Source organism: Taeniopygia guttata, chromosome 30, assembly GCF_048771995.1.
Source record: "Taeniopygia guttata chromosome 30, bTaeGut7.mat, whole genome shotgun sequence".
NCBI lineage: Eukaryota > Metazoa > Chordata > Aves > Passeriformes > Estrildidae > Taeniopygia > Taeniopygia guttata.
This window is the reverse complement of record NC_133055.1, coordinates 4,703,620-4,728,657: the sequence shown is the minus strand read 5'-3', so window position 1 is coordinate 4,728,657 and position 25,038 is coordinate 4,703,620. Positions and strand designations below refer to the sequence as shown.

At 55.0% G+C, this 25,038-nt stretch overlaps 2 protein-coding genes across 3 annotated transcripts in view; one reads left to right on the top strand and one right to left on the bottom strand.

Moving 5' to 3' along the window:
• LOC140680909 (uncharacterized) overlaps positions 1 to 25,038 on the bottom strand; it is a 692,735-nt gene that overhangs the window by 444,511 nt on the left and 223,186 nt on the right. The window lies entirely within an intron of this gene.
• On the top strand, positions 984 to 16,750 carry LOC140680995 (uncharacterized). The gene is made up of 2 exons (XM_072919903.1): positions 984 to 1,878; positions 16,253 to 16,750. The coding sequence occupies exons 1-2, from the start codon at positions 1,060 to 1,062 to the stop codon at positions 16,748 to 16,750; spliced, it is 1,317 nt and encodes a 438-aa protein (XP_072776004.1). The 5' UTR covers positions 984 to 1,059.

Genomic DNA, 25,038 nt, shown 5'->3' with positions numbered 1-25,038 from the left:
GCCCAGGCAGGGTCCCCAGGCAGCCCCAGTTTGGATGTGCAGCCCCCAGTTTCCCCAGTTTGCCTCTCCTTTGGCCCGGGCCGGGTTCCCCCCTGGAACAGCGGCTGGGAGCAGCCGAGAGCCCCGCGCTGCCCATCCCGACCTGTCCCGGCCCCATCCCCGCTCCTGCCGCGGGCTGCCGGGGCTGCGGGAACGGGAACCGAGGGTGTCGCTGCTGCTGGGGGAGGAGGAGGAGGGAGGGAAGGGCAGGGATGAAGGAGGAGCGGGAGGTTGGGATGGGGAGGAGGAGGAGGAGGGGGTATGGAAGGGGAGAGATGGAAGAGGAGAAAGAGGTGGGGATAACGAAGCGGCAGGAAGAGGAAGAGGAGGTTGAAATGCGGATGGAGCAGAGCAGAGAGAAGCGCGCGGTCAGCCCTGCCTGAATTCGCAGCCCCCACCTGTGGGATCATCGCCCCCCATCCCGCAGGTGAGCGGGGAGGGGGAGCTCGGGCCAGGTCTCCTGGGGGGTGCCTGGGTTGGGTTTTTTGGGGGGATGTTTGGAGAAGGAAGAACTGCGAAGCTGAGCGGAAAAGGCCCCTTGTGGGGACTCCTTGGAGCCCCGGCAGCCCAGAGCAGGGAAGAAGGGGAGAAGGGAGCCCGGGAGCCCAAACAGCCCCGGCACCCCTGAATGGGGAGAGCCAAGAGGGGGGAGCTTTTGAGATTGCTGGGACTCCCGGCAGCCTGGGGAGGGCAGGCACTGAGGAGAAGGGGGACCCCCAATCCAAGCGTGACCCCAGCAGCTGGGACAGGGGGGAGCCCTGAACAGCAAAGGGGAGGGAGCAGGGACGGGGAACTCCTGGGAGGCTTTTTCAGGGCTGGATCTCGGTGTTTGGGAGGTTTTTATGGAGCCCAGGTGGCCAGGGACTTCTAGGGATGGGCTGGGACAGAGGGAGCTTCAAACTCAACGTGCTCATCCCTTGTTTTCCCCAAACCAGGATTTCCCATTCCCAGCCCCTGGGAGGCTGCGAGGAAGAGGAAGAGCCTCTCCTTGTCCTTCCTCCCCCAGGGCAGGAGCTGAGGATGGAGAGCAAGGAGGACAAGTCCCCGCGGCAGAACCAGGTGGAAGAGGCCGTTTTGAGCTGCTCCACAGCACAGGAACCCGACAGGGAGGAAAAGCCCCAGAGATCCTGCACGAGGAGGGGCTGCAAACGAAGATCGCGGGGATCTGAGGGGGAAAGACCCACCCTGGGCCAGGGAGGCGGCCGGAGATGGAGCCAGAGCTCGGAGCTGGGGGTCCCTGAGCAGCTCCATGATGGGGAGAAGCCCCACAAGTGCTCGGAGTGTGGGAAGAGCTTCAGGTGGAGATCCGAGCTGATCGTGCACCAGAGGACCCACACTGGGGAGAGGCCCTACGAGTGTTCCAAGTGTGGGAAGGGGTTTCAGACCAGCTCCCGTCTCCTCCGGCACTATCGGGTTCACACAGAGGAGAGGCCCTTCCGCTGCCCCGACTGCGGGAAGAGATTCAGGCAGAACTCCAACCTCACCAGGCACCGGCGCATCCACACTGGGGAGACACCCTACGAGTGTGGGGAGTGTGGGAAGAGCTTCAGCCGGAGCTCCAGCTTGATCATGCACCAGAGGATCCACACTGGGGAGAGGCCCTACGAGTGTTCCAAGTGTGGGAAGGGGTTTCAGACCAGCGCCTGTCTCCTCCGGCACTATTGGATTCACACGGAGGAGAGGCCCTTCTGCTGCCCTGACTGCGGGAAGGGATTCAGGTTCAACTTCACCCTCATCCAGCATCGCCACATCCACACTGGGGAGAGGCCCTACGAGTGTGGGGAGTGTGGGAAGAGATTCTCAAGGAACTCTCACTTGACCCGACACCAAGGGAGGCACCGGTAAGGGAAGCCCTGCGAGTGCCCCGAGTGCGAGAAGAGCTAAACTCCATCCCCCACTGGAGGACCCACATTGGGCACAGCCCTGGTGACCCACATTCCCTGTCATCCATGTTGGGAACACACCTGGCTGCTTCTCCTTTAGTGTTGACCTTTATTTTTTTCTCTTCTCAATCTCTCTGTACTCCAAGAGCCAAGAGGGATCGATCTTTCACCTCAAAACCACTCACATCCCACTGAAAACAGCTGAATTTTAACCCACAGAGCCTCAATCCCACCTCAAATTGTTTGTTCCCACCTCAAATAAAACTTTATCCCACACCAAACTCACTCGAATCCACAGCTGCCAGGATGAGATGGGTTTGGGAGGAGACTGGGAGAAGTGGGATCCCAATTTGGAACGGTGGGATGGGGATTGTGTGGGGCTGGGTGGCTGGGATGTATTTGATAGCAAATAAAACATTCAGACTTAGTGATTTCTTTGCCGTTCATTTCCAGTCCGTGGCAGTTCTGTTTTTCAGGGCACCACCTTCTCAGCTGATTGTGTTTGTGTCCTCCTTTCCCTCACACCTCTCTTTGCCTGCTCTGTTTCTCTCTCAGTGTCTCCCTCCCTTGAGCCAGGGACCTCCAAAGACCCTCCCCCAATTTAATTTCCTCAGGGACCACCAAAGATCCTTCCCTGATTTAATTGAACCCTCCTCTAATTTAATTGCCCCCTCTGCCCCCAATGACCCACTCCTGATTTTTTAATTATTTTATTTCCCAATTATTATTTTATTTCTTAGTCCAGGAGCTGAAGTTATGGAGGCCAGCAGTGAAATGTCTCTGTAGGATTTTGCTCCACTTGGCTTTCAGCCCCTTCTCAAGAGCTTTGCCTTCGAGGGCAAAGGGAATGTCTTTTCCTGGCTGGGAGCTGAAATTCCAGACCTCTGGAATGTGTGCAGGGCCATATAGACTGGGATCAACAAGAGATTGGGATCAAATATGCACTGAGATCCTGTGGTCTAGGATCAGCTAAGGACTGGGATAAATTAGGGACTGGGGCCCTACAGACTGGAATGAACTGAACTGGGATCAAATATGGACAAGGATCAAATATGGACTGGGATCCTATGGACTGGTATCAACAAGGGACTCGAATAAAATAGGGACTGGGATCCTACAGACAGGGATCAATTTGGGACTGAGATTATATGGACTTGGATCAACTAGAGACCTGGATCAACTACGGACTGTGTTCAAATAGAGACTGGGATCAGATGTGGATTGGGATCCTATGGACTGGGATCAAATATAGACTGGGATAAAATTGGGACTGGGGTCAGATATGGACTGGGATCATATGGACTGGGATCAAATATAGACTGGGATAAAATTGGGACTGGGATCAGATATGGACTGGGATCATATGGCCTGGGATCATATGTGTTGGGGAAGCTCAAATAGGAAAGCCTTATAAAATGACTGCCTGGCAAAAGGTTTAGAAAATACAGAGATTGAGATGGTAACAAGTTGTGACATACCAAACCGTAGTTACTGCACAAGTAGATTACAATCGTACAGCCGGGATGAAGAAAATCCCCCCTTCTGGTTGAACAATGCCCTTACCTACAGGTAGGTCCAAGGGTCAAATGGACTGTTGGATCTCACCCCAATGTATGGTTCATCCCACACCTGTAACCCTCCCCTGAAGCATCAGGAGTCTGTGACCCCATTGGCCCAAGTCTTGTTCCAGCCCACCTTGAAGCCCCTGACAAGGAGTCCCTGAGGAGCCAGAAGCTCTCTTGGAACTTCCCTTCTCTTGGAACTGCCCCTCTCCTGGAACATCCTCTTGGGATCCTCTCTTATCTCCCTCTACCCCTTGCCTCTCCCTTCCCCCACACCCTCGGGCCTGCCACGGGTCAGGTCTGGTGACTCCAAGCAGGGCCTTTCACCCTCTCTAATAAACCAGATATTCTAAGAGCAGCCTCCAGAGATCTCTCGTCTCCATCCACCCAAAGCGTCCTGGAGTCCAGCGTCCTCGCAGTATGGACTGGGATCAACTAGGGACTGGGATCAAATACGGACTGGGATCAAATATAGTCTGGGATAAAAGAGGGACTGGGATCAAATATGGACTGGGATCCTATGGACTGGGACAAACTGGATTGGGATTATATGGAATTGAGATCCTATGGAACAGCATAAACTTTCTAACATGACACATATAATATTCATTGTAACACTTGCGAAAAGCCAATCATAAATATGCATTTGTCACAATCTCTCCTCTTATTCTTTATAAATCATTTGGCTTGAGCAATATTTCTTATCCTCTTGCATTCTTTGGACTCTGTTGGTAATCAAATAAAACATGGGATTAAACACAGAAGAAATATCAAAACACTTGTAACACATAAAAGGAAGAATCCTAATTTCTTCCACCATCCCATTCTCAATACATTACCCCACCTGTTAGTTTTTAACATTATTTTCCCTTTGGTTGTTTTTGGACTGATACCAGGGTCATAATTTTTTTCTGATATCCTTTGTTTTTTCCAGGATGACGCCCTCATTGCCATCTATTTTCAACAATCTGTACACCCCTTCTTTAGCCAATAAATAGCGTAAAGCCAACCTATTTTAATACACTGCAGTTATAGTTTGGCTTTGCTGACTCAATATTAATTCCAGTGCCTGAGCAGCTTTGTTTGTTATCTCCTCTATAACTGCTTGGAGTCCTATAATACGATGCAGTATGTAATTTGGGGTTAATACAGAGCTAGATTGCTGTGCTGGTTTCACCTTTTTGTTTACTAATTGCCTTTTTACCGAATCTTGGACTATATCTCTAAGATCAAATGTAAAACAAATCCATCTCTCTCCTTTTGGACATTCCATGCCCCAAGTATTACTACTTTTTCCCAAGTTCCTTGTTATCCAATATTTTCCCCCATTTTGCCTGCAGGTACTCAGTTTGGGTGGGTCTGTGGCTGTTGACATGGGTGTGTGTAACAAAAAGGAACTTTGGTTCCTTTCCGTGTAATACTTTCTGTAGCATTTGGGACACGATCTTGCTGGTATCTCAGAAGGGAAAAGACAACAAATGAGAGACAGAAACAGGAATGACAGAGGTCTGGCATGGCTTATACCCCCACCTCCCCTGCCTGTGGGGTTGCTTCCCACAGCAGGTACGTGTGATCTTCTCGGTGGTGAGTACAGTGCTCAGTCCAGGCTTGCCCTCTGTTTCCCTTGTCACTCCTTTTTACTCATTTTTTTAGGCAGGTCCTTTTCGACACTCCTTAACTGTGGTTTCCCACCGTTCCTCAGGTATCTCTCAGTCAACAGGCACTAAAAACTCCCATCCACAAAACAAAGTTATGACTTCAGTTGTTTTGGGTTCTATCTGTATAGCGAATTGATTCAGTACTCGATACCTCTTGCAACAAGAACATAGATTTTGTGAGCTACAACACTAATTATTCCCATAATTTGAACATTCACTTGTAACCCAGCTAGCGTGTCCAGTATTGGGATGAATCACATAAAATATACAGTACAGTACTGATGGCAATTTCCCTTCTTCCCTGTACAAGGCACAGGCTAAGGCCAGACTATAAGAACTCTTTGACTGAAACACTCCCGATCCTCCTGTTTGAAGTGGCAGTGTTCCTCTGCCAAGGAGGTGTCGGAGGCGTCTCAGGGTTTATTCAGGCAGGGCTTAGAACCAGTGATGCAAGCTTTGCCTTATTTCTCAGTGAGGTGTTATTCTTTGTACCTGCCTTGGATCATTTGGGTCTTCCCAAACCATTACCACCCAGTCCTGGTTGGAAGTCAATTTGGTATCACCCGGTTTAGATGTGATAGTCCATTCCTCAAGTTTCTTCAAAAGTCCTTTGGTTTTGCTGGCATGAATTCATCCTCTTTCTGTGGTTTGGATTGCTGCTTTAATGGTACCTGGAAAGGATTTCTTAATAGCACAGTGTTAAAAGAAAAACAATACTGCATTAACTTTTACCATTAGTTTTCTTTAAAACATTCTGGGTTTAACTAAAAGCTTTTTCTACATCTGCCTCTTCTTCTTGTATCCAGCTGTGTTAAGCTGCAGAGGCCAATTCTTCTTCCTGTGAGCTATAATTAGTTAAATTAAAAAGACCAGGCCAATTTTAACAGGAGATGTATCACATCTCTTGCTTTTTACTTTTTGGGTAACATCTAACTGTTTTCGTCTTACAGACTCATTCTTCAGAACAAAAGCCTCCTCTTCTTAACAACAAAAATCAGAAAGAAAAAAAGAAGTCTTGTTTAAAAAAATAAACCACTTTGTGAGAGTCACAATCTCTGCCTTGATCTTCTCTCTATTGGCATCCCATCCCTCCCGTTCACAGCCTTGGGTTTAACTCTGTCCTTCCCCACTTCCCCCCCTCCTTGTTGTCACTCTGCCTAGCAGGAATGGGGGAGAACTTACAGATAACTGTGGCTGAGGGGACCTTGGGGGTGTATTTCGCTCTCCCCTTCGCTCTCTTTCTCTCTCTCTCTCCCTTTCTATCTCTTTCTTTTTCTCTCTTCACATTTCAACATCCACATTCCAATATCAGTCCACTTTCCAACATAAGTCCTACATCCTGGAGAGGTGAGTCTGCCAATCACCTCTCCCCCCTTTTTCAACTTCCTTACAAAGTAAATTACTTTTGTTATGCGTGTTCTGCAGGCCTGTAATTCACGGCACCCTTCACCAAGGCTACCAGCCACTCACAGCTGACAGTGCAAAAATAAAGACTTATTTTGCTATCACAATTTTTCCATTCACAAGCTTGAAAAGGTTGAAGGAACAAATAAACAACAACTTACTTCCAAAGTGACCCTGCCTGCACCAAAACAAATTTAAGGCAATGCTAGTTAGTGCAGTGCAATTTGCAACAAAGCCAAGGTTTGATTTGGGAAGGGCATCTGAGGACACAGAGCATGAGTTTTACAAATCTGTATTTTGAAGAGGGAATGGACAAAATATGAATAGAGTTGAGGGCAGGGGGAGGACAGCAAGTGAGGAATTTTTCTCTGCAATACTCTCTTTTTGACTGCCAGGAAACACTGTCCAAAGAGGCTCCTGTGGTACAAACAATAACTGGGTGGGAAGAGGCGCTCCTGAATTCAAGCCTTAATGTCATAATAGGAAACTGCCCCTGAGCACTGCAGTGCTGGAGCACCCTGCCTGCAAACTCACCAGAGGCAAGCCACTGCTGCCACGCTGCAGGGCTGCCTGCAGCACAGAGGGAATCATGGCCAAGCCCTCCCTGCAGGCCTGGATAAACCACACAGGGAGCCCAAAACTTCCTCACAGCTCTCTAACTCATTCAAGAAATAAACCTACAGCAAGCAGAGATCCCCCCACCATCTTTTTAATGTGTATGTGTCACACACCCACAGTGATGCCGAAAGCAAAAAAATTAACAGCTTACATTAGAAGATACTGAAACCTTTTCTTCACCTCGCTTTGTAGGTTCCCTTTTCTATATGCAGCCACCTCCAAGTCTGGGGAAAAAATGAGCCCTATTTTTCAGAAGTCTCATGCATGAACAACTCTAGCTGCTGTTCCAGCTACACTGCAAGTAGTTAGCACTTCCAGAAAAAATAACAAACAAACAAACCAAAAAAACCTAAGAAAGCGAAACACATTTGGGTACATGAAAAAGGACTGGCTGGAAGAAAAAATGTTTCTCATTGACCTACCAAGCAGCTGGTGTTACCTTTAGTTTAACTTTACACACTGAGAACCACTTGAGTGAACAGCCTGCATCAACTCAAAATAAATTAATGGCAGGTTTTGCTATGTCACAGCTGTAAACTAGTTTCTCAGTCCTAGAGTACAGTAAGTTATGTATTTCAAGATAAAAATCACAATGCAAATCGGAAGAAATTTCATACTGCATGAGGTGTGCACACAATTGATTTACCTCCAAAAGTCAGTTTATGACTTTCCTCTACCAGGATTGCAGTAGCTGTTATAGCTTGAACACACACTGGCCAGCCTTGATTTACTGGATCCAACATCTTTGATAAATAAGCCACGGGTCTCTTTACTCCTCCCCACTCCTGAAACAAAACCCTATGATCTACCCCCTTTTCTTCATTTACGTACAGATGAAAGGGTTTTGCTAGTGAAGGTAAGCTTAAAGTTGATATTGGGGCTAGTTTTAACTTCAGTTTTCTTAGTTTTTCACCATCTTCTATGCTCCATTTTATATCATCTCCTCTGTCAGTCTATTCACACAAAAATTTTACTGCCTGTGTGCATCCTTCAATCTACAATCTACAATATCCCAAAAATCCGAGTATTTTCCTGATTTCCCCCTTTGAAGAGGGAGGGGGAAGGGATAGAATTCCTGTGATTCAGTCTGGGTTGAGCATCTGACTACCCTTACTAATCACATTGGGTGCCTCCTGGATTGCCCCCGGAAAGAGCCCATCTCTGCACGGAGCCACGTTTTTTCATTAGTAAATGAGGTCTTTCTTTCTCTGTCATCTGTGGTTTCTGCAGCCCCGGCTGCTGCTTCTGGTCTTTTAAAACTTTAAGAATCTTTTTTTGCAAGCACAACTGACTTGATGTATATTTTACATAAGCACGAATTATTCCATAACATATATTACAATGGGGCTGCAGAGATCCCCCTGCAGTTCCGTGGGGATGCAGAGATTCCCCTGCAGCTCCGTGGGGATGCAGAGATTCCCCTGCAGGTCCGTGGGGATGCAGAGATCCCCCTGCAGCCCCTGGAGGAGCCAGGCTGGAGCTCGGGGATGCCTGAGAGGAGGCTGTGACCCCGTGGGCAGAGGGGCCCCGCTGGAGCAGCCTGGCCTGGCAGGACCGAGCCCGTGGCACAGTGACCCACGCTGCAGCACTTGGAGGGGGCTGTGCCCCAGGGCATGGACTCGGCTCGGAGAAGTTCCTGGAGAAGTCTCGGCTGGGAGAGAGCGCAGGGTGCAGCAGGGAACGACTCCTGTCCCTGAGCAGAGGGAGAAGCCGCGGGGGATGAGCTGAGCATGGCCCCATTCCCTGTCTCCTGCCCTGCCGGGGGAGGAGGTGCAGCTGGGAGCAGGGAGCCGTGGGGAAAGCTGCATTTAAGGCTCTGCACGGACTTCTCCTCATCCTGCTCTCAGTCTTTGGAGTTTTCTGCCAGAAATCTCTCCCCTCCCCCGCTCACCCACAGGGCTTTGGGCAGGTTTCCATTTTTGGGGGAAATCAAAGCGAAGCACCGATGCACTAATGAGGGGCAGGAGAAGTGAGGCTCCCGGGCTTCCCGCAGAGCCGGAGGCACGGAAGGCGCAGGGCCGGGAAAGCCGTGGCGGGAGGTGCGGAGAAGTTTGTTTGTGTGGGCAGCTCAATCCCGCCTCGGGCCCGGGCCCGTCCCGGGGCTGTTGCTCATCTCCGGCTTTGCCCTCAGGCAGCGCGGGGGGCCCTGAGAGCGCGGGGCGAGTCTGGGCCGTGCGCAGAGCCCGCCCCCAGCTCGCTGCCATTGGCCGCTGGTGCCGTCAGTCGCGGTTGCGGCGCGCTGATTGGTGGGAGCGGGGCGCAGCACGGCCCCGGCGGCGGGCTGAGGGCGGCCGTGGGCGGGCAGCGGCGCCATTGGCGCCGGGAGCGTCTGTGCGGGCCCGGGAGCGGCGGCAGCGGCCGGAGCGCGGTGAGGCGGCGTCGGCGGAGCTCGGAGGCGGCCCCGGCGCAGGTGGGAGCCGCGCTGGGTTCTGCGGGGGCTCGGGGCTGGCTGCGGGCGGAGGGGGCGGCAGGGGGCTGCGGCGGGTCGGTGGTGCCGTGTCCGGCCCGTGCCGGCCCCGGGCTGAGGGCGCGGCGGGAGCGGCTGCCCGCGGTCTCCTTCCCGCCGGGGCCTGGGCAGGAGCCGCTGCCGGAGCAGCGCTGGCTCGGCCCGGCTGCTGTGGGTAGGACAGAGGGGGCTGCCCCGCGGCCGGGAGCGTGCGGGGAAATTTCCGTCGCCGGAGGTTTCTGTGGCCGGAGGAGAGCGAGGAGTCCTGTAAAAGTGACTTTATTGCTGAGCAGGGGGAGAGGCCGTGGGGCATTTGCCGTGCGCTCTCTGCCATGGTTGTAGTCCGCAGCCTCCTTTTTATCCTCATTTTCCCGGCCGCATCTCCCTCTGCCTTTGCCCACGGGCTGAGGTCCTTGGAAGGTTCAGACTTCCCGATGCGCCTGCTGCCTGTCCTCGTTAATATGCACCCTCCTTTTGTATACCAGCCGATATTCATGGCTCTGTTAAGCCTTTGTTCTCCTGGAAGTTCGGGAATTTTGCGGGACTTTGAGAAATTGTGTGGCTCAATTTGTGAAATTTATTGGAACTGATAGTTTCCCCCTTTACTTCCTTATCTACAAGTGCCTGGCCCTATCTCCAGGCAGATTCACTCCTTGACTCTGTTTTGTTCTTCCCGGGTCCTCTTTGGTTTTGGGATTATTCTCGGTGCCCTCATTCCCTGTCCTTTTGTAGCCGTTTGTGGATCAGGAGGCCTGGCTGCCACCTGCATCCCCTGGCTCAGCTGCTGGATGAGCTGCACTGCCAAGGTGTGGAGCATGGTAAAAAGATGAGAGTTGCTGCAGCACAGAAGAGGAGAAGCAGCATTCGTTTAACCCCTGGTGTGCCGGGGACCCATGAAAGTGTGTCCCATTCCCATCCTTTCCATGTTTGGACCAATACATAAACTGCTCTCCCTTTTCCGTTGTTATCTTTTTCAGCACTTTTCCCTTGTCATCTGTTTGCCAACAGCAGTTTGAGCCATTTAGTTTTCCACAAACTCCCTTTTTTTCTGCTCACAGATAATCTGATCTCATCCCCTGGTGAAATGTTGTGTTCCTCTTTCAGTGGATTGGTAGGCAGGAAGGTCAGGAGCTGGAGCTGTCTGGTTGGTTCTTCTTTTGAGGACAGCTTTTAATCTAATGATGCCATTGAAATGATAAATGGGTTCTCTGTCTCCTCATATGAATTGGTTTGGGTTCCCAGGGGCTGGTCCATGGTGTTGTAGAATTTTTTCGGCTGGCCCTTCATCTTTTTCCCATTTCTGGGTGCTCCCTGCAGCCGGGGCTGCATCAGTTGGCCGCATTTTTTAATTACATCATCAAATACTTGAATTCCAACTAATTTCCCTGGACTTGTTCTAGCAAAAGCCCCAGCGCTCTGATACACCCTGTACAGCACAGACAGGGGCAGCAGATGTTGGAGTGGGCAGGGGGATGATCTCCCCCTTATTTTAGTGAAGTTTTCACAACATTCTCCATTTGCTGTTTCCCTTTGCAGCCTCAGCCATTTCTGTTTCAGAGTCAGATCCTCACCATGGGCTCTGCCTTCAGCCGTGCAGATTCCATCTGTGCAAGCAGGCAGAGCTTGGGGTGAGGGGCAGAGGGAATCAGCCAATTCCTGCCCCAGGCAAGAAGAGCCAGGTACATTGTCCCCACTCTGCCTCAACAGTGTTAATTTGCATTTCTAAAGCTCCTCTCCTGGGTGCCTGGAATGCAGCTTCTCTTCCAGAGCAGCCTTTAGCAGCTTCTCAGCTGCCCCCCCGCCCCCAGCACATCCTGCTGCTTTTTTGTATTTTTTCCTTCAAATCTTCTATTTATGGTTTGTGAGTTAAAGGGTCACCTTTAATTCTCTTCTAGTTTTGCAAAATGCGGCTTAAAGGGGAATGTCGAAAAACCCAGGCCAAAATTTTTCTATTTCTTAGAGCAACACAAAAAAAACCACAATAAAATTCCAAGGCGATTCAGTTTTTTCTACTTCACCTCGAAGGAAAAACTCATTCTCACATCCCTAACCGAAACCTAACCGGCAATATAGAAGTAGGAATAATACAAAAAAATACTCTAATGCTCTAAACTTTGCGTTGAAACTGCAGGAAAAAGGAAAACTCCACCAATATGTTTAGTTTTAGAGTCAAGGCATTCCTTGATTCTGGCCAGGATGTGCAACAGAAATCATTCCATCCCCACAAAGCCCGGGTGTGCAGAGAAAATCGTTCTATGATACGTGGGTTTTACTCGATTTTTCCCAAACTTGATACAGTCTGAAGCGATCTAAATGCACTGGTTTAATGTTCTGTAGTTTCAAGTTGTGCAGTTTTTAGTATTTGGTTTCCTATTGGACCCGGATTTCTTTGCTTCTGCTGTTAATGAGGTGGGAAGTGCTGGATTTCCTTCTCAGCCTTTTGCAGACCAGGTGTCTGCAGCCCTGGCAGTGTCTGGGGTAGGTGTTGGTTGCTGTTTGCTGCTGGGTGTTATCTTTGTGGGTATCTTTTGGGCCATTCCCAGTGTGTTGAGATGTTAAACTCATCTCCATTGAGTGGTGTAACATCCCTTAACAAAACCTTTAACATTTCTTTCCCCAGGGCCAAGGCAAAGCAAGCCTGAGTAGAGAAATGAAAGGTTAACAATGTTAAAGTCTATGAGCTGGTGTATTTTGCATCAATGCCATGGCAGGCAGGGCAGTGTGTGAGTGTAAGTGAGAGCCAGAGTGGAATTGTCCCGTGCTCTTGCCCAGCAGCTGTCGCAGGGCAGGCCCAGAGAGCGCTGAAGCTGCAGCAGTGGCAGCAAGGGCTGTCCCCGGTGGCTGGAGCTGCCAAAGGAGGGTGGCCAGGCCGAGGATTTCAGCAGAGGATGTGTGGGCAGCCCCAGGGCCTTGCCCCGCTGTGGAGCCCTGGCTGCTGCTGCGCTGCCTTCAGTGCAGCTCAGTGGGGGCCTCCCATCCTCCTGCTGCAGGCGGGAAGTGCAAATCTCCGGGGCTGCAGAGACCTGGAGCCGAGGCTGAGGGGTCCCCCCGTGCTCAGCTGTGCTGGCGGCTGTTTCTGGCCTCGGGGCCACTTGGCACGGGCCACGCCACTTGGCCACCAGTGGTGCTGCTCTGCACTCCTTAGGCAGGAGCCGATGTCCTGCTTGGATGTTGGCAACAGCAAAGTGCCAAGGCAGGCTCTGTGCCAGCCCAGCTTCCTGGGGGAGAGATTGCACCAGAGACAGGATTCTGGCCACAGACTGCTTTAAATGTGCATCCCTTATCTCCACCCTGCACTAGGTGGAGAATTCCCAGGGTAAGGAATTCCCGAGATCAATTCCAAGGGGAAATGATTGAATATCTGCCCTGGGTCTGGCTCTTCTTCTTGCCCAAGCCAATGGCAAAAGCCGTACCCATGGCATCTTGGTTTCTATCCCCAGCTTCCAAAGGTGTTTCTTTCCGTCCCCTTTCATTCTTTGTACCCAGCCTGAGCTCTGGGGGTGCCAGGGGTTCTGGAGGTCCCATTGTATTCCTAAAGCTGCCATAACCCCCTGGAGGATGTTTCCTGTAAAATGAGCTCTGCTGTCTGAGTCTATGACTTCCACAATCCCTTTTATATGGATTACTCCTTTCAGTGGTTGCTGAGAAATCAGGATTGCTTTTGCCGACGCCGTCCCCTGGGTGCTGAGGCCCCCTTGGGCCCTGGGGTTGATCCCTCAGGGGCTGTGGGAACTCTGCCATGGCCTTTGCCTTCAGCTTGGCCTTTTGCTCATCCCTTCTTGCCTTCAGCAGCTTGCTTCCACAAGCACCTGGCAGAGGCATTGCCCTCCTGGCCAGGGCAGAGCCCACCCAAACAGCCCCTGGGAAGGAGTCAGGGCTCCAGCTGCAGCCCACAAGGACACTGCAAGCACAGACAGCAGCACCCTCAGGAGGAGCGAGTCCACCCCTGCATGGACATGGATTGTCAGGGCTCTCTGAGCTCCCATCCCACCGGGGACCCACCACACTGCAGCCCTGGAGAACATCCAGGCCTTGTGCCCAAGTGCTGTAGGGCCTTCTTCTGCCACTCCTGCAGCCCCGGTCACTGCCTGTGGGTGCTCATCCTCTGAGAGCTGCTGAGCTTTCTGCAAAATCTTTCCTTTCTGCAGGGACCCAAGCCAAATCCTTCACAGAAAATCCTGATCCTTCCATGAGCACTCTGCATTTCCCAGATGTTGCTTTGTTTTGCTCCTTGTGCTCAGGGTCCCCTGCACAGCCCGTGTGGCAGAGCCGGTGCCTGTCCTGCCGCAGTGTCCAAAGGCGGCCCCCCCGGCGGGCAGGGCCGGCAGCTCCCCGGGGCCGGGCAGCGGCCGGGGCGTCCCGCAGCCTCCTGGGGGCCGGGGGCCACTGCCAGCCCTGCCCGGGGCTGGTGGGCTCAGGCAGCGCCCGGCGCTGAGCCCCGGCTGCCCCACAGCCCCGGCCCGGCCCCGCAGCTCCCCACAGGCCCCCAGCCCTGCTCCCGGTCCCGCACCTCTGCGCCCGCTGCTGCCGCTGCCCACCACAGAGAAACCCCTGACATCCTGACCTCCTGCTTTTCCTCTCCTGGGAACTGGGAATTCAAAGTATCAGCTGGCAAATTGTCAGGATAAGACCCTGCTGAAAAACATCCCAATCCTGAGTATTTTTCTCTTACTCCTCTTTGCCATCATCCATTTTCTTACCACATAGATTCCTCCTGCTCTTTCTTGCCTGAACCATATCACTGCACACTCCCCTTCACCCGATCTCTTCCTAGTGCACCAACATCATCCATCCCCTGTTGTCCAAATCCCTTCTCCACTTCCCTTATTGCCCCCCTGGGTGTCCATGTCCTTAATTACCTCTGGGGGAATGTGCAAACTACCTCAACATTCTCCCAAGGGACCCTTCAGAGACATTTTGGGATCATCATCCCTTTGGCCAGGAGCCCTCCCTGGCTTTCCCTTTTCTCCCCTCCATGGGTGCCCTGCTATGTTCACTCCCCGAAGATCCCAGGGCACTCACTGATGAGATTTTCAGTGCTCTCTCCCTGCTGACTCTTCACAGACCCCCCTGATGTGTCACTCATCTGTCTCCTGGTCACTCCCGGGTCCCCAATCAATCCCCGGTGCTGCTGCCAGCCAAGGGAGCTGATCACCCAAAGTGGGTGAGGCACCTTCAGCTGCACTCCCTGCCCCAGGGTGTGCGGGAACATTGACATCACCAGAGGATTCTGTCCACAAAGCAGACAGAGGAGTCCTGTAAATGGAATTTCATTCTTAAAAATGGGAGCAGCCATGGGACATTCCCCGTGGGATCTCTCAAACTGTTGGAGGACACAGCCTCCTTTTCATCCTAATTCTCCTGGCCACATCTCCCTCTGCTTTCCCCAATGGCTGAAGTACTTGACAGCTACAGACTTCCCAATCCACCTACTACATACTCCCTTATTATGCTCCCTGCTTTTTTATAGCAAACGATATTCATGGCTCTGTTAAGTCTTTGTTGTTCTTCTGGAAGTTCATGAATAGAGCAGGGCCTTGGCTGAGCAGCAGTCTGTGTCATTAACTGATAACATTTACTGAAACCGATTCCGTCTCCTATCACTCCCTTGTGTACAGCTCCCTGGCCCTCTGAGCCTTCCCCAACTGGACTCCCCCCCTCGGCCCCATCGCCCCCCGAGGGGAATTTGGGGAGGTGGGAGTGGGGCAGCGCCAAGGCCGGGCCCCCCCGCGCTGTCCTGGCGGGAGCGGCTGCAGTGGGGACCGAGTGCGGGCGGGAGCGGCCGAGAGCCCAGCGCTGCCCCAGCCCGACCTGCCCCAGCTCCATCCCTGCCCCTCGGCTGGGATGCTGTGGGTCTGGGGGGAAGAGGGAGCCGGCAGTGGGTGCTGGGCCTGGGGGCAGGAGGAGAAGGGAAGGAGAAGCAGGCTTGAGGAACAAAATGGTCAAACAATGTAGGTGTCAGGAGAAAGTGGGGTTGTGCAGGAGAAGGAGGAATAGCAGGAGGAAGAGGAGTGTGAGGAAGAGTAGGGACACAGGAGGAGGAGGAGGAGCAGCAGAAAGAGGAAGCAGCAGAAGGTTCCACCCCTCCCTGTATCTGCAGCCTCCCCCCAGCCCCAGGAGCGTTGCTCCCCCCACATGCAGCATGTGACTGTGGAGGGGGATCCAGGATTTTCACGGGGTGAATCTTGGTGTTTCTGAGCTTTCTTGGGCTAAATGTTGGTGCTTTGGTTTTATGTGGCAGCTGAATCTTTATGTTTTGGAGGAGGTTTTTGCTGACTTGTGATGTTTGGGGAGTTTTTGATCTTTATTTTGAAGTTTGTAGGATTTTTGGGCTGAATCTTGGTGTTTTGGAGGTTCTTACAGACACAAGATTCCCAATGACTTCCTGAGATGAACTTGGGCAAGGAGGAACCTCGAGTCCAACGTGCTCTCCTCTTACTTTTTTCCCCAAACCAGGATTTTTCATTCCCTGGGCGTGGCTGGATGGAGGAGGAGGAAAAGCCCCGGAGATGCTGCAGGAGGAGGAGCTGCAAACCCAGCCCAGGGAGCTGCAGGGAGGAAAGAGCCCCCCTGAGCCAGGAAGGCGGGCGGAGATCCAGCCGGAGCTCGGAGCTGGTGGAGAAGTCTCATGGCAGGGAGAAATCCCACAAGTGCTTGGAATGTGGGAAGGGTTTCAGCTGGAGCTCCCGCCTGATCGTGCACCAGAGGATCCACACCGGGGAGAGGCCCTACGAGTGTGGGGAGTGTGGGAAGAGGTTTCGGACCAGCTCCGAACTCCTCAGACATGAGCGGAGTCACACGGAGGAGAGGCCCTTCCGCTGCCCCGACTGCGGGAAGGTCTTCAAGCACAACTCCCACCTCACCGTGCACCGGCGCATCCACACCGGGGAGAGGCCCTACGAGTGTGGGAAGTGTGGGAAGGGCTTCAGAGACAGCTCGGACCTGGTCCGGCACATGGTGATCCACACTGGGGAACGGCCCTATGAGTGCTTGGAATGTGGGAAGAGCTTTGGGTGGAGCTCAGCCCTAAGAATACACCGGCGCATCCACACCGGGGAGAGGCCCTACAAGTGTGGGGAGTGTGGGAAGAGCTTCTCACAGAGCTCAGCCTTGACCCAGCACCAACAGAGGCACCACTAAGGGAAGCCCTGTGAGTGCCCCGAGTGAGGGAAGAGCTTGGAGTGAAGGAAAAGAGTGAGGGAAGAGCATGGAGTGAGGGAAGAGAGTGAGGGAAGAGCTTGGAGTGAGGGAAGAGAGTGAGAGAAGAGCTTGGAGTGAGGGAAGAGAGTGAGGGAAGAGCTTGGAGTGAGGGAAGAGAGTGAGGGAAGAGCTTGGAGTGAGGGAAGAGAGTGAGGGAAGAGCTTGGTGCGCTCCTGCAGCTCCATGCCCCATGGGAGGATCCAGGCTGGATGATCCCCAGTGACCCCCGTTGGGCAGAGCCCTGCTGATCCCTGGTCCTGGTGATCCCTGTTGGGTGTGGGGAAGGTGTTGACTTCTTCTCCTTGCGCTGCTGTGATTTGGGTGGGTTCCCATGGATAGCGGATGGGAGGTGAGTGGGGGGTCCTGGTGCACTGGGGGAGGCTCATAGCTCGGGGGTTCCCAGCGATTTTGGGGACTTGGTGAAGGGGGGAAGCAGTGAATGGGGGGATCCCAGTAAATTGGGGGAGACCCTGATGATAATAGGGGGCCTTGGGAGATAACGGGGGGGGGGAGGACCAAACCCTAAGGGACTCCCCTGGTGCTGGTTAACCCCCCGTGCCCCCCCAGCCCTTGGGGTCCCCCACAGTCCCTGCACTGTTCCTGGGGGTCCTGCGGCTCTGGGGGGGTCAAAGCAGAGGGGATGGAACCTCCGTCATGGATGGGGGGCACAAAGGCGGTCCGGGCCCAGTGCTCGGGGGGGTCGGTGCACGAGGGGGGCCCGGTCCCTGTCCCGGTGCACGGGGGTGGCGCTGCCTGGGGGGTCCCGGTGCTTGTGGGGTTCCCAGAGTTCGATGGGGGTCCGGTCCGTATCCCGGTGCTTGGTGAGGGGGGGGGCAGTGCCCGGGGGGCTCCCACTGCTCGGTAATTGGGGGGTGTCAGAATCCAGGACATCCCTCTGGCTGCCCTGGATGGCTCCAGACTCTGGCAGGGGCCTCGGAGACCTTGGCATGGTGTCAAGAACACCGGTGGCTGTGGTTTTAGCCCCTGGAGAAAATTGCCGACTTTGTATGAGGAATTACAAGGCACAAGGGTTTGAGTAGCGTGGTAGGTGAATTAACACAGGGTGGAAAAGTAGAATTTTAACACTTTAAAATACGGGGTTCAATGGGACAAGGTGGAGGGATCTGGGTGTGTCCTTCTTCTCCTTCTTTTTGCCCTCCATGTCTTGCTGTGATGGTGACACTTTTCTGTTGGTTGAAAGTAGAGACACACTGTCCAACATAAATGATAGATATTGGCACGTTATTGTAAACACAGTACAGGTAGTTTTTAGTGTAGAAGGCAAACAGCGCCCTGAGGGCAGGGAGACTGCCACAGACCGACCTGCTAGACAGAGCTCAGCAGAGCGGACAAAGCAGTTAGAGAAAAGGGAAAATAAACGGCCCTGAGAAGCAAAGCTCCGCATCTCGACTCCTTCTCTGCCTGCGCGGGCTGGGAGAAAAGGACTTTTCACAATCTTGGGGTCATCTTGACCCCCAGAAAACCGAGAGGGGGTCTCCACTCGTCCCAGTGCCCGGTGAGGGGGGGTCAGTGCTCGAGGGGGGTTCGGGGGCACTGAAGGGGGTGCGGGTGCGGTTTTTGGGGAATCCCGTCGCCCCCCGGGGCAGGGTCAGTGCTCAGCAGTGGGGGCTGCCTGGGGACCCCCCCGGCCTCCAAATCACAGCCAGGTCTCCTGCAAGGCACTGAGGGGAGGCTCGTTCACCCCCCCGCCCCCACCGGTGTCACCACACACCTTCCCAAAGTGTCCCCAAGTGCTCCCAAAGTGCCCTCAGAATGTCCCCGAGTCTCTGCCGAGGTGACACCGGCCTGATGACGGCCCAGTGGTGATGTTGCTCTGTGCACAGCAGCCTCGGGATGTCCTCCATGGCTCTTTGGCACCGCTCGGCCACTGCACAGCCACCGTGGCCAGAAGAGGGACAGAAGAAGAGGGTGTTGATGTCCCCAAGTGTCCCCAGCAGGTGACGTGTGGCTGGGCGGGCACTGGCCTCCCACAGCTGCTCAGCCTCGGCCGCTGTGGCCACCAAGGCCACACGGAAATCAGGACACCTCTGTTGTCCCCTCCAGGGCAGCCTCGATGTCCCTGAGCTGGCGATGCAGCTCCTGGGGGAACGCGGTGGCTTTGCCACACGCGGTCACCAAGTCCCCCAGTTGCCCCAGGTACAGCTCCAGCCGCTGTCCCCTCCCGGTGGCCGCATCCCTGCAAGCCTCGCGGAGCTCAGTGACCGCCTTGGCCAGCCGGGCCCAGCTGTCCATGAGCCTGTCCAGCACACGCCTGGCGCTGGCCAGGGCTCTCACACAGGCCCAGGTGGTCCCTGGGGTGTCCCCGAGGTTGGCCAGGGTCCAGCCCAGGGAGGGGACAGGGCGGTGGCCCAGGGAGGGGACACGGTAGTGGCGCAGGGCGTCCTGGAGGTGAAAGATCAAGGTCCCCACAGCCACCCGCAGGAACTCTGGGGACACGGCCAGCAGCACGTCCCTGTGTGGCCTGGCCACGGTGGCCATCAGTTCTCTCAGGGTGGCCACCAGCTCGCCCAGTGTGGCCACCACAGCCACCATCACCTCCAGCACCTGGTGGGAGGACAGCTGGGGATGGGACAGGGGAGGTGTCAGGGTCCTGGTGGCAGTTGTGGCCTCCTACGGTGGTCCCTGTGCCCTCCTGTGGTCCCGTTTGTCCCCTCCCTAGAGGGCTCTGCTGTCCCCTTTGTCCCTTTTGTCACCCTCTGTCTCCCACTGTCCGCCGCTGTTCCCTCCTCCCACCCTTGGTCCCCTCCACCCCTCTGCCACCCCACCCGTGTGCCCCTTGTCCCCTCCCGCCCCCCCGCCGGGATTGTCGCACCTCGCGGGGCTCCATGGCCGCTGGGGACACTCCGGGGAGGGGACACGGCCGGGGACAGTTGGGGACACGCAGGAACGCGGCGCGGACGGAGAGGGGAAACAGGAAGAGGTGACGTCATCGCCCCGGCCCTGCCCCACCTTTGGCCGCTTTTGGGGGGTCCTGAGGAGATTTTGGGGGGGTCCTAGGTGAGCTTTGGGGGTCCCTGGTGAGGATTTGGGTAGTCCCAGGTGAGGTTTGGGAGGTCCCAGGTGAGAATTCCCAAGGATTTGGGGTTTCCCAGCTGCCCAAGTGAGGTCTGGGGGTCCTAGGAGAAGTTTGGGGGTCTCAGGTGAGAGTTTGGGGGGTTCCAGGTGAGGTTTGGGGGTCCCAGGTGAGGTTTGTGGGGTCCTGAGGAGACTTTGGAGGGGTGCAGGGGAGCTTTAGGGGGTCCCAGGTGAGAATTCCCAAAGATTTGGGGGTTCCCAGTTGAAAACAGCTCGGGGGGGCCGAGGGGGGAGGGGCTGGGGAGGTTTCGGGGTGTGTCCCATGGGTGGGGGAGGGGCGGTGAGGGAGGGTCCGGGGGATTTTGGGGGGGTGGGAGCGGCAGGACGAACCCCCAGACACTGACCACACCCTCTCTAGACCCCGCCCTGTGTTTTGGCCCCGCCCCTTGCTGCTGGCCACGCCCACCGATTGCCCCGCCCCTCAGGCCCCGCCCCTCCCAGTTCCCAGCTCTGGGTTTTGGCCCCGCCCCCTCCTGAAGCCCCACCCCAAATGACCCTTGGCCCCGCCCTCAGATAGATTTTTATCAATGGAAACCAAAAATCGCCACAAATCGACCCAAAAATTCAAACCCAGGGGAGTTGGGGAGTAGGACCACACCTGTGATTTTGGGGGGCTCCAGGTGGGCTTTGGGGTGGTCCAAATGAGTTTGGGGATCCCAGGTGTTCCTGGGTGGCTCCAAGTGGGTTTTGGGGGAGTCCTGGTGCATTTTGGGGTTCCCAGGTGGATTTAGAGGGGGATCCAGGTGAGTTTCAGTGGGGTCCCAGTGAGTTTAGTGGGTGGGTCCAGCTGTCCCTGGGTCGGTCCAGGAGATCCTGGGTGGGACCAGGTGGGTTTTGGGTAGGCCCAGGTGGTTTTTGGGGGGATCCAGGTGTCCTTGAGGGAAGTTCATATGTCCCAGTGTTGATCCAGGTGTCCCTGAGGCATTTCCAGGTGGTTTTGCGGGTGTCCCAGGTGTAATTTGGGGGGACCTAGGTGTTCCTGGGGGCTCCTGCTGTGTGTGTCACCTCAGCAGCTGTGATGTTGTGATGTTCCCCCCCTCCCCAGCTGTCTCATCCCCCAGGTGCTATGACGTCATACATGACATCACCGTGTCCATGTACAGGTGGCTTTGTCTCCCTGCACCCACCCAGGTGTGACATCACCTGTGCCCAGGTGTGACATCACCTGTGTCCAGGTGTGACATCTGTCCCCAGGTGTAACATTACCTGTGCCCAGGGGTCACTCAGGTGTCACTCAGGTGTTACTCAGGTGTGATGTACCTGTGCCCAGGTGTGCCAGGTGTGCCAGGTGTCATTCACGTGTGCCAGGTATCACTCAGGTGTCCCTCAGGTGTTCCTCAGGTGTGGAATTGTGTTATTATATGTTTTATTATGTACAATTTCGTTCGATGTACCCCTCAGTGCTCTGTAGCGACCCCCCCGGGTTTTCCCATCTGTCCCCGTGGTTTGCCTTCCCAGGAAAGTGCAGAGTCATTGTGTTTACATCTCAGGCCATCTGTCAGTCACGCGGCGGGGTCGGCAGACACCCTGGGACCCTCCACCTGTCCATCCCCCATTGGATGTACCCCTGCACCCCACTGCCCTCAGACCCCCCGTGGTGTTACCCCATTGGCTGCCCCGGGTTTCCCCTGTTCGGTACTTAACCTGTGGGCTGGGGACGCTCCGGGCTTTTCTCTCGCCCGGCCCCCGCGTGCTGCTGCCGCCGCCGCCGCTCCACACGACCCTGCTGCGGCTGCTTCACTCCGCGACCGCTGCCGCCGCTCCCGCCATGGCACCCACGTGAGTCGGCCACCGCGCCGCAGCCCCGCGCGCCGCCTCCCCTGGCTCGCGGCCAGCTCCGGAACACGCCGCCCCACCCCTGACTGGCAAGGTGGCACAAACAAACTCCAGCGCGGCACGCCGCAGCCTTTTCGGTTTTTGCTTTCCCAGTCAAACTGCAATAAACCAGAATTCTGCCTGCGAGAGAAAAGTCTCTCTCCTTTTATTCGCCGCGGGACTCGCCTCTGCTCTCAGACCCACGTAGCCCCGGCCGATGCCCGCGAGGGCTTGCCGGAAAAGACGGTAACTGCCCGCGCTTCCCTTCCGCCACAGAGCTAGCTGGGACAAAGGGGGGAAAAGAGAGCACTACGGCAGTTGTGGCGCCCAACGTGGGGCTTGGGAACTCCAGGCCACGGACTGAGGACCGCTGAGCCCCAAGAGGCTGGTGGATTTACCTCGTGGACGTTACAACACCCTCGCAAGCTGCGGTTCCGTTTTAAGGAGCCAGGGCTTCCAGAGGGCTTGGACCTGCAGCTTTGGCTTGCACTGCTGAAGTTCGGTCCCCCCACGGCGAAAACTTCACAGCTGGACTTTTCGTTTCCCCTTTGGACGTCGCTGGACCCGTGGTGAGTTACCGGGGTCCCCTGGGCTGGGTACAGCCTTCTCCTTTTGAGGTGGATTTCTCTTTCTCCAACAAGGGGGTGATAAGATCCCACATTTTTTCTCCCGCTGCAGGGAGTGTGTAAGGGCAGGCTACCTAGCTTTCCGATAGAGGTTTTTTTTTTCTTTTGTTATTTTACCAGCCGCGAGGTTCGCGACACACTTTAACATCGACATAATGGGTGCAAAATTGTCTGTGTCGCACGAGAGAATTTACGTTCAAATCCTAGGAATTCTAGTTGGGGGAGGAAAGAGATGTAAAAAGTCAGACGTTAAGCGTTTTGCCCAGTGGCTTTGGCAGTCCTTCCAGGACATCTCGCAGGCAAATTTGTACCAAATTCAATTCTGGGACCGAGTTGAAAAAGAAATTGCTCAAAAGGACAACCAGTCCCTCTCAATTTTCATCCATCTGGCAATCCAATTGAGAAATATTGTCAAAAATAACTGTGAAGGGAAGCCAGAGCCACCCCAGAGCAAATGCATCCCCCCAAGCCCCCCAAATCCCCCAAACTCCCTCTCCTATCCCTCTCTCCCTAGCCCGGGGATTCTCAGACAGGCATCCCGGCAAAACCAGCCGCAGGCAGATTCTGGCCTCTCTGTCAACCCCCAGGTTCCATCACAGGACAATGCTGGCATCGCCCTGCACCCTTCCCCTCCCCAAAGTTGCTCTCTTTGTACAGTCCTGCCCCATAGTAGTAAAGTTGTGAGTTTTAAAACCCCAGATCCCTCTCCACAACCTTTCCCTGACCTTTCCCAAAATAATCCCCTTCCCTGCCCCAGGGCACAAGATGGAGGGGACCGCATGGCATGCCCATCCCCCTCCCTCCGTGCTTTGGCTCCCAACGACCCCTTTCACCCTACAGCCAACCCCTCCCACTCCCGAGACTTCTCCACCCACCCCTCCCCTCCACCCCCTTCTGGCACCTCCCCTAATGAATCATTCAGCAGTCCTCCCTCTGACCCCGCCCCTAGGGGTGAGGTAACACCAGCCACACCCCCTAGCCCTGGTCCTGCCTCCGCCCTCCGTTCCCACGACCCGCCCTCTGGTTCCCACGCCTCGATTCCCGAGGAGGGGGGGTGCGGGAGGAAGTGGGGGGGAGGGGGGAAGCCGCGACCTGCCGCAATCCCCGCTTGCCTTTTCTGCTGCACCGGTCACCTACACACTGCGGCAGAGGGGCAGACCCCTGGCACAGTGGGCCCCTATCCCACAGGCTGTGATTAGGGATGTTTGCAAAGCCCAAAAGGAGTTTGGCCGGGAAAGTGAATACTTTAGGGGGCTGTTAAAAGTCACAGTTTCCTCCAATGAGTATGTCCCTGCTGACATGCGCGCTCTGTTTTTGTGCTTGCTTACTCCAGCTGAGTTTTTGGTATGGGAATCCATATGGAGGCGGGAGGTACGAGATGCATTACCCCAGCTTTGGGCAAAAGCCGAGACCTCCTCCGACACCGATGGAGGCATGTTAACCATTGATCATCTGTGCGGGATGGGGGAGTGGGACGTGGCAACAACACAGGCGGAAAAGATTCCAAGAGGGGCACTGGCAGCAACTGCCAAGGCGGCAGAAAAAGCATTTTTTAAGTTAAGACCCAGTGGTCCTGTTGTTAACTGTTTTTCTCTCAAGCAGGAGACACAGGAATCTTTCGTTAGTTTCATAGACAGGTTGTACAGGGCAGCTGAAGCACAGGTTCCAGAGGAGGGATTGAGGCACGGCATGGTGAAGCAAATCGCCCTGCAGAACACCAATGAGGCCTGCAGACAGGCAATGCTGAGCCTGCCCCTCGACCCAGAGCCTACGCTCCAGGCAGAGTGTGCAAGGGCCCTTTGTGACACGGTGCAGCATGGTCACCGTGGAATGGAACGGGACAGGGTATCCAAGGGCCCTTTGTGACACGGTGCAGCATGGTCACCGTGGCATGGAACGGGACAGGGTATCCAAGGGCCCTTTGTGACATGCTGTGGCATAGGTGTTGGCAGTGACAAGGCCACTCCACAGTGCTCTGTGCACGCGACAAGACAGGATGGAGAGAGCGGTGCTGTGAGGAGCCCTCGCACAGCCACTTGTTCCTTGCTGACCCAGAGCTTTCCCGAGGTATTACTCCTGCAGGTGACCTCATGGCCAGACCAGAACACTTGGTGACCTCTGGCCTTCCCGAGGCATCTCTTCTGCAGCTGCCCTCGAGGTCAGACCGTGGCATTTGCTTTGCACTGTCCTTGACAGGAGTCTCCTGTCCTTGTGGCTGGAGCCCCCAAGACCAGAGTGCAGGACTTGCTGTCCTGTAGCCTTGCCCAGACTTCACTCTTGCAGGTGCCCTCAAGGCACGACTGCAGCACTTGCTGACTCGGACCTTTTCCGAGCCACCTTCTCCTGCAAGTAGCCATGAATCCAGGCAGTGACGTAGAGCACAGACCTGCGAGCGTGCCCAAGCTGGCTTGGGGGAAGGAGGAGAAAGAAGGCCCTGGAGCTGCCCCAGCACAGCAGCCTGAAGAGGTGGAGCAGTTCCAGCTACCAAAGAAGGGTGAGTGGCAGAGCTGGGCCACAGGGCTGGTGCCTGCAGCCAGCTTGGCCCCATCCCATCCCATCCCATCCCATCCCATCCCATCCCATCCCATCCCATCCCATCCCATCCCATCCCATCCCATCCCATCCCATCCCATCCCATCCCATCCCATCCCATCCCATCCCATCCCATCCCATCCCATCCCATCCCATCCC

Coding starts and splice junctions, on each gene's coding strand:
- LOC140680995 (XM_072919903.1), top strand. CDS start 1,060: ATGGAGAGCAAGGAGGACAAGTCCCCGCGGCAGAACCAGGTGGAAGAG. Junction 1,879..16,252: donor CCCGACACCAAGGGAGGCAC/CGGTAAGGGAAG, acceptor GGCAGGGAGAAA/TCCCACAAGTGCTTGGAATG.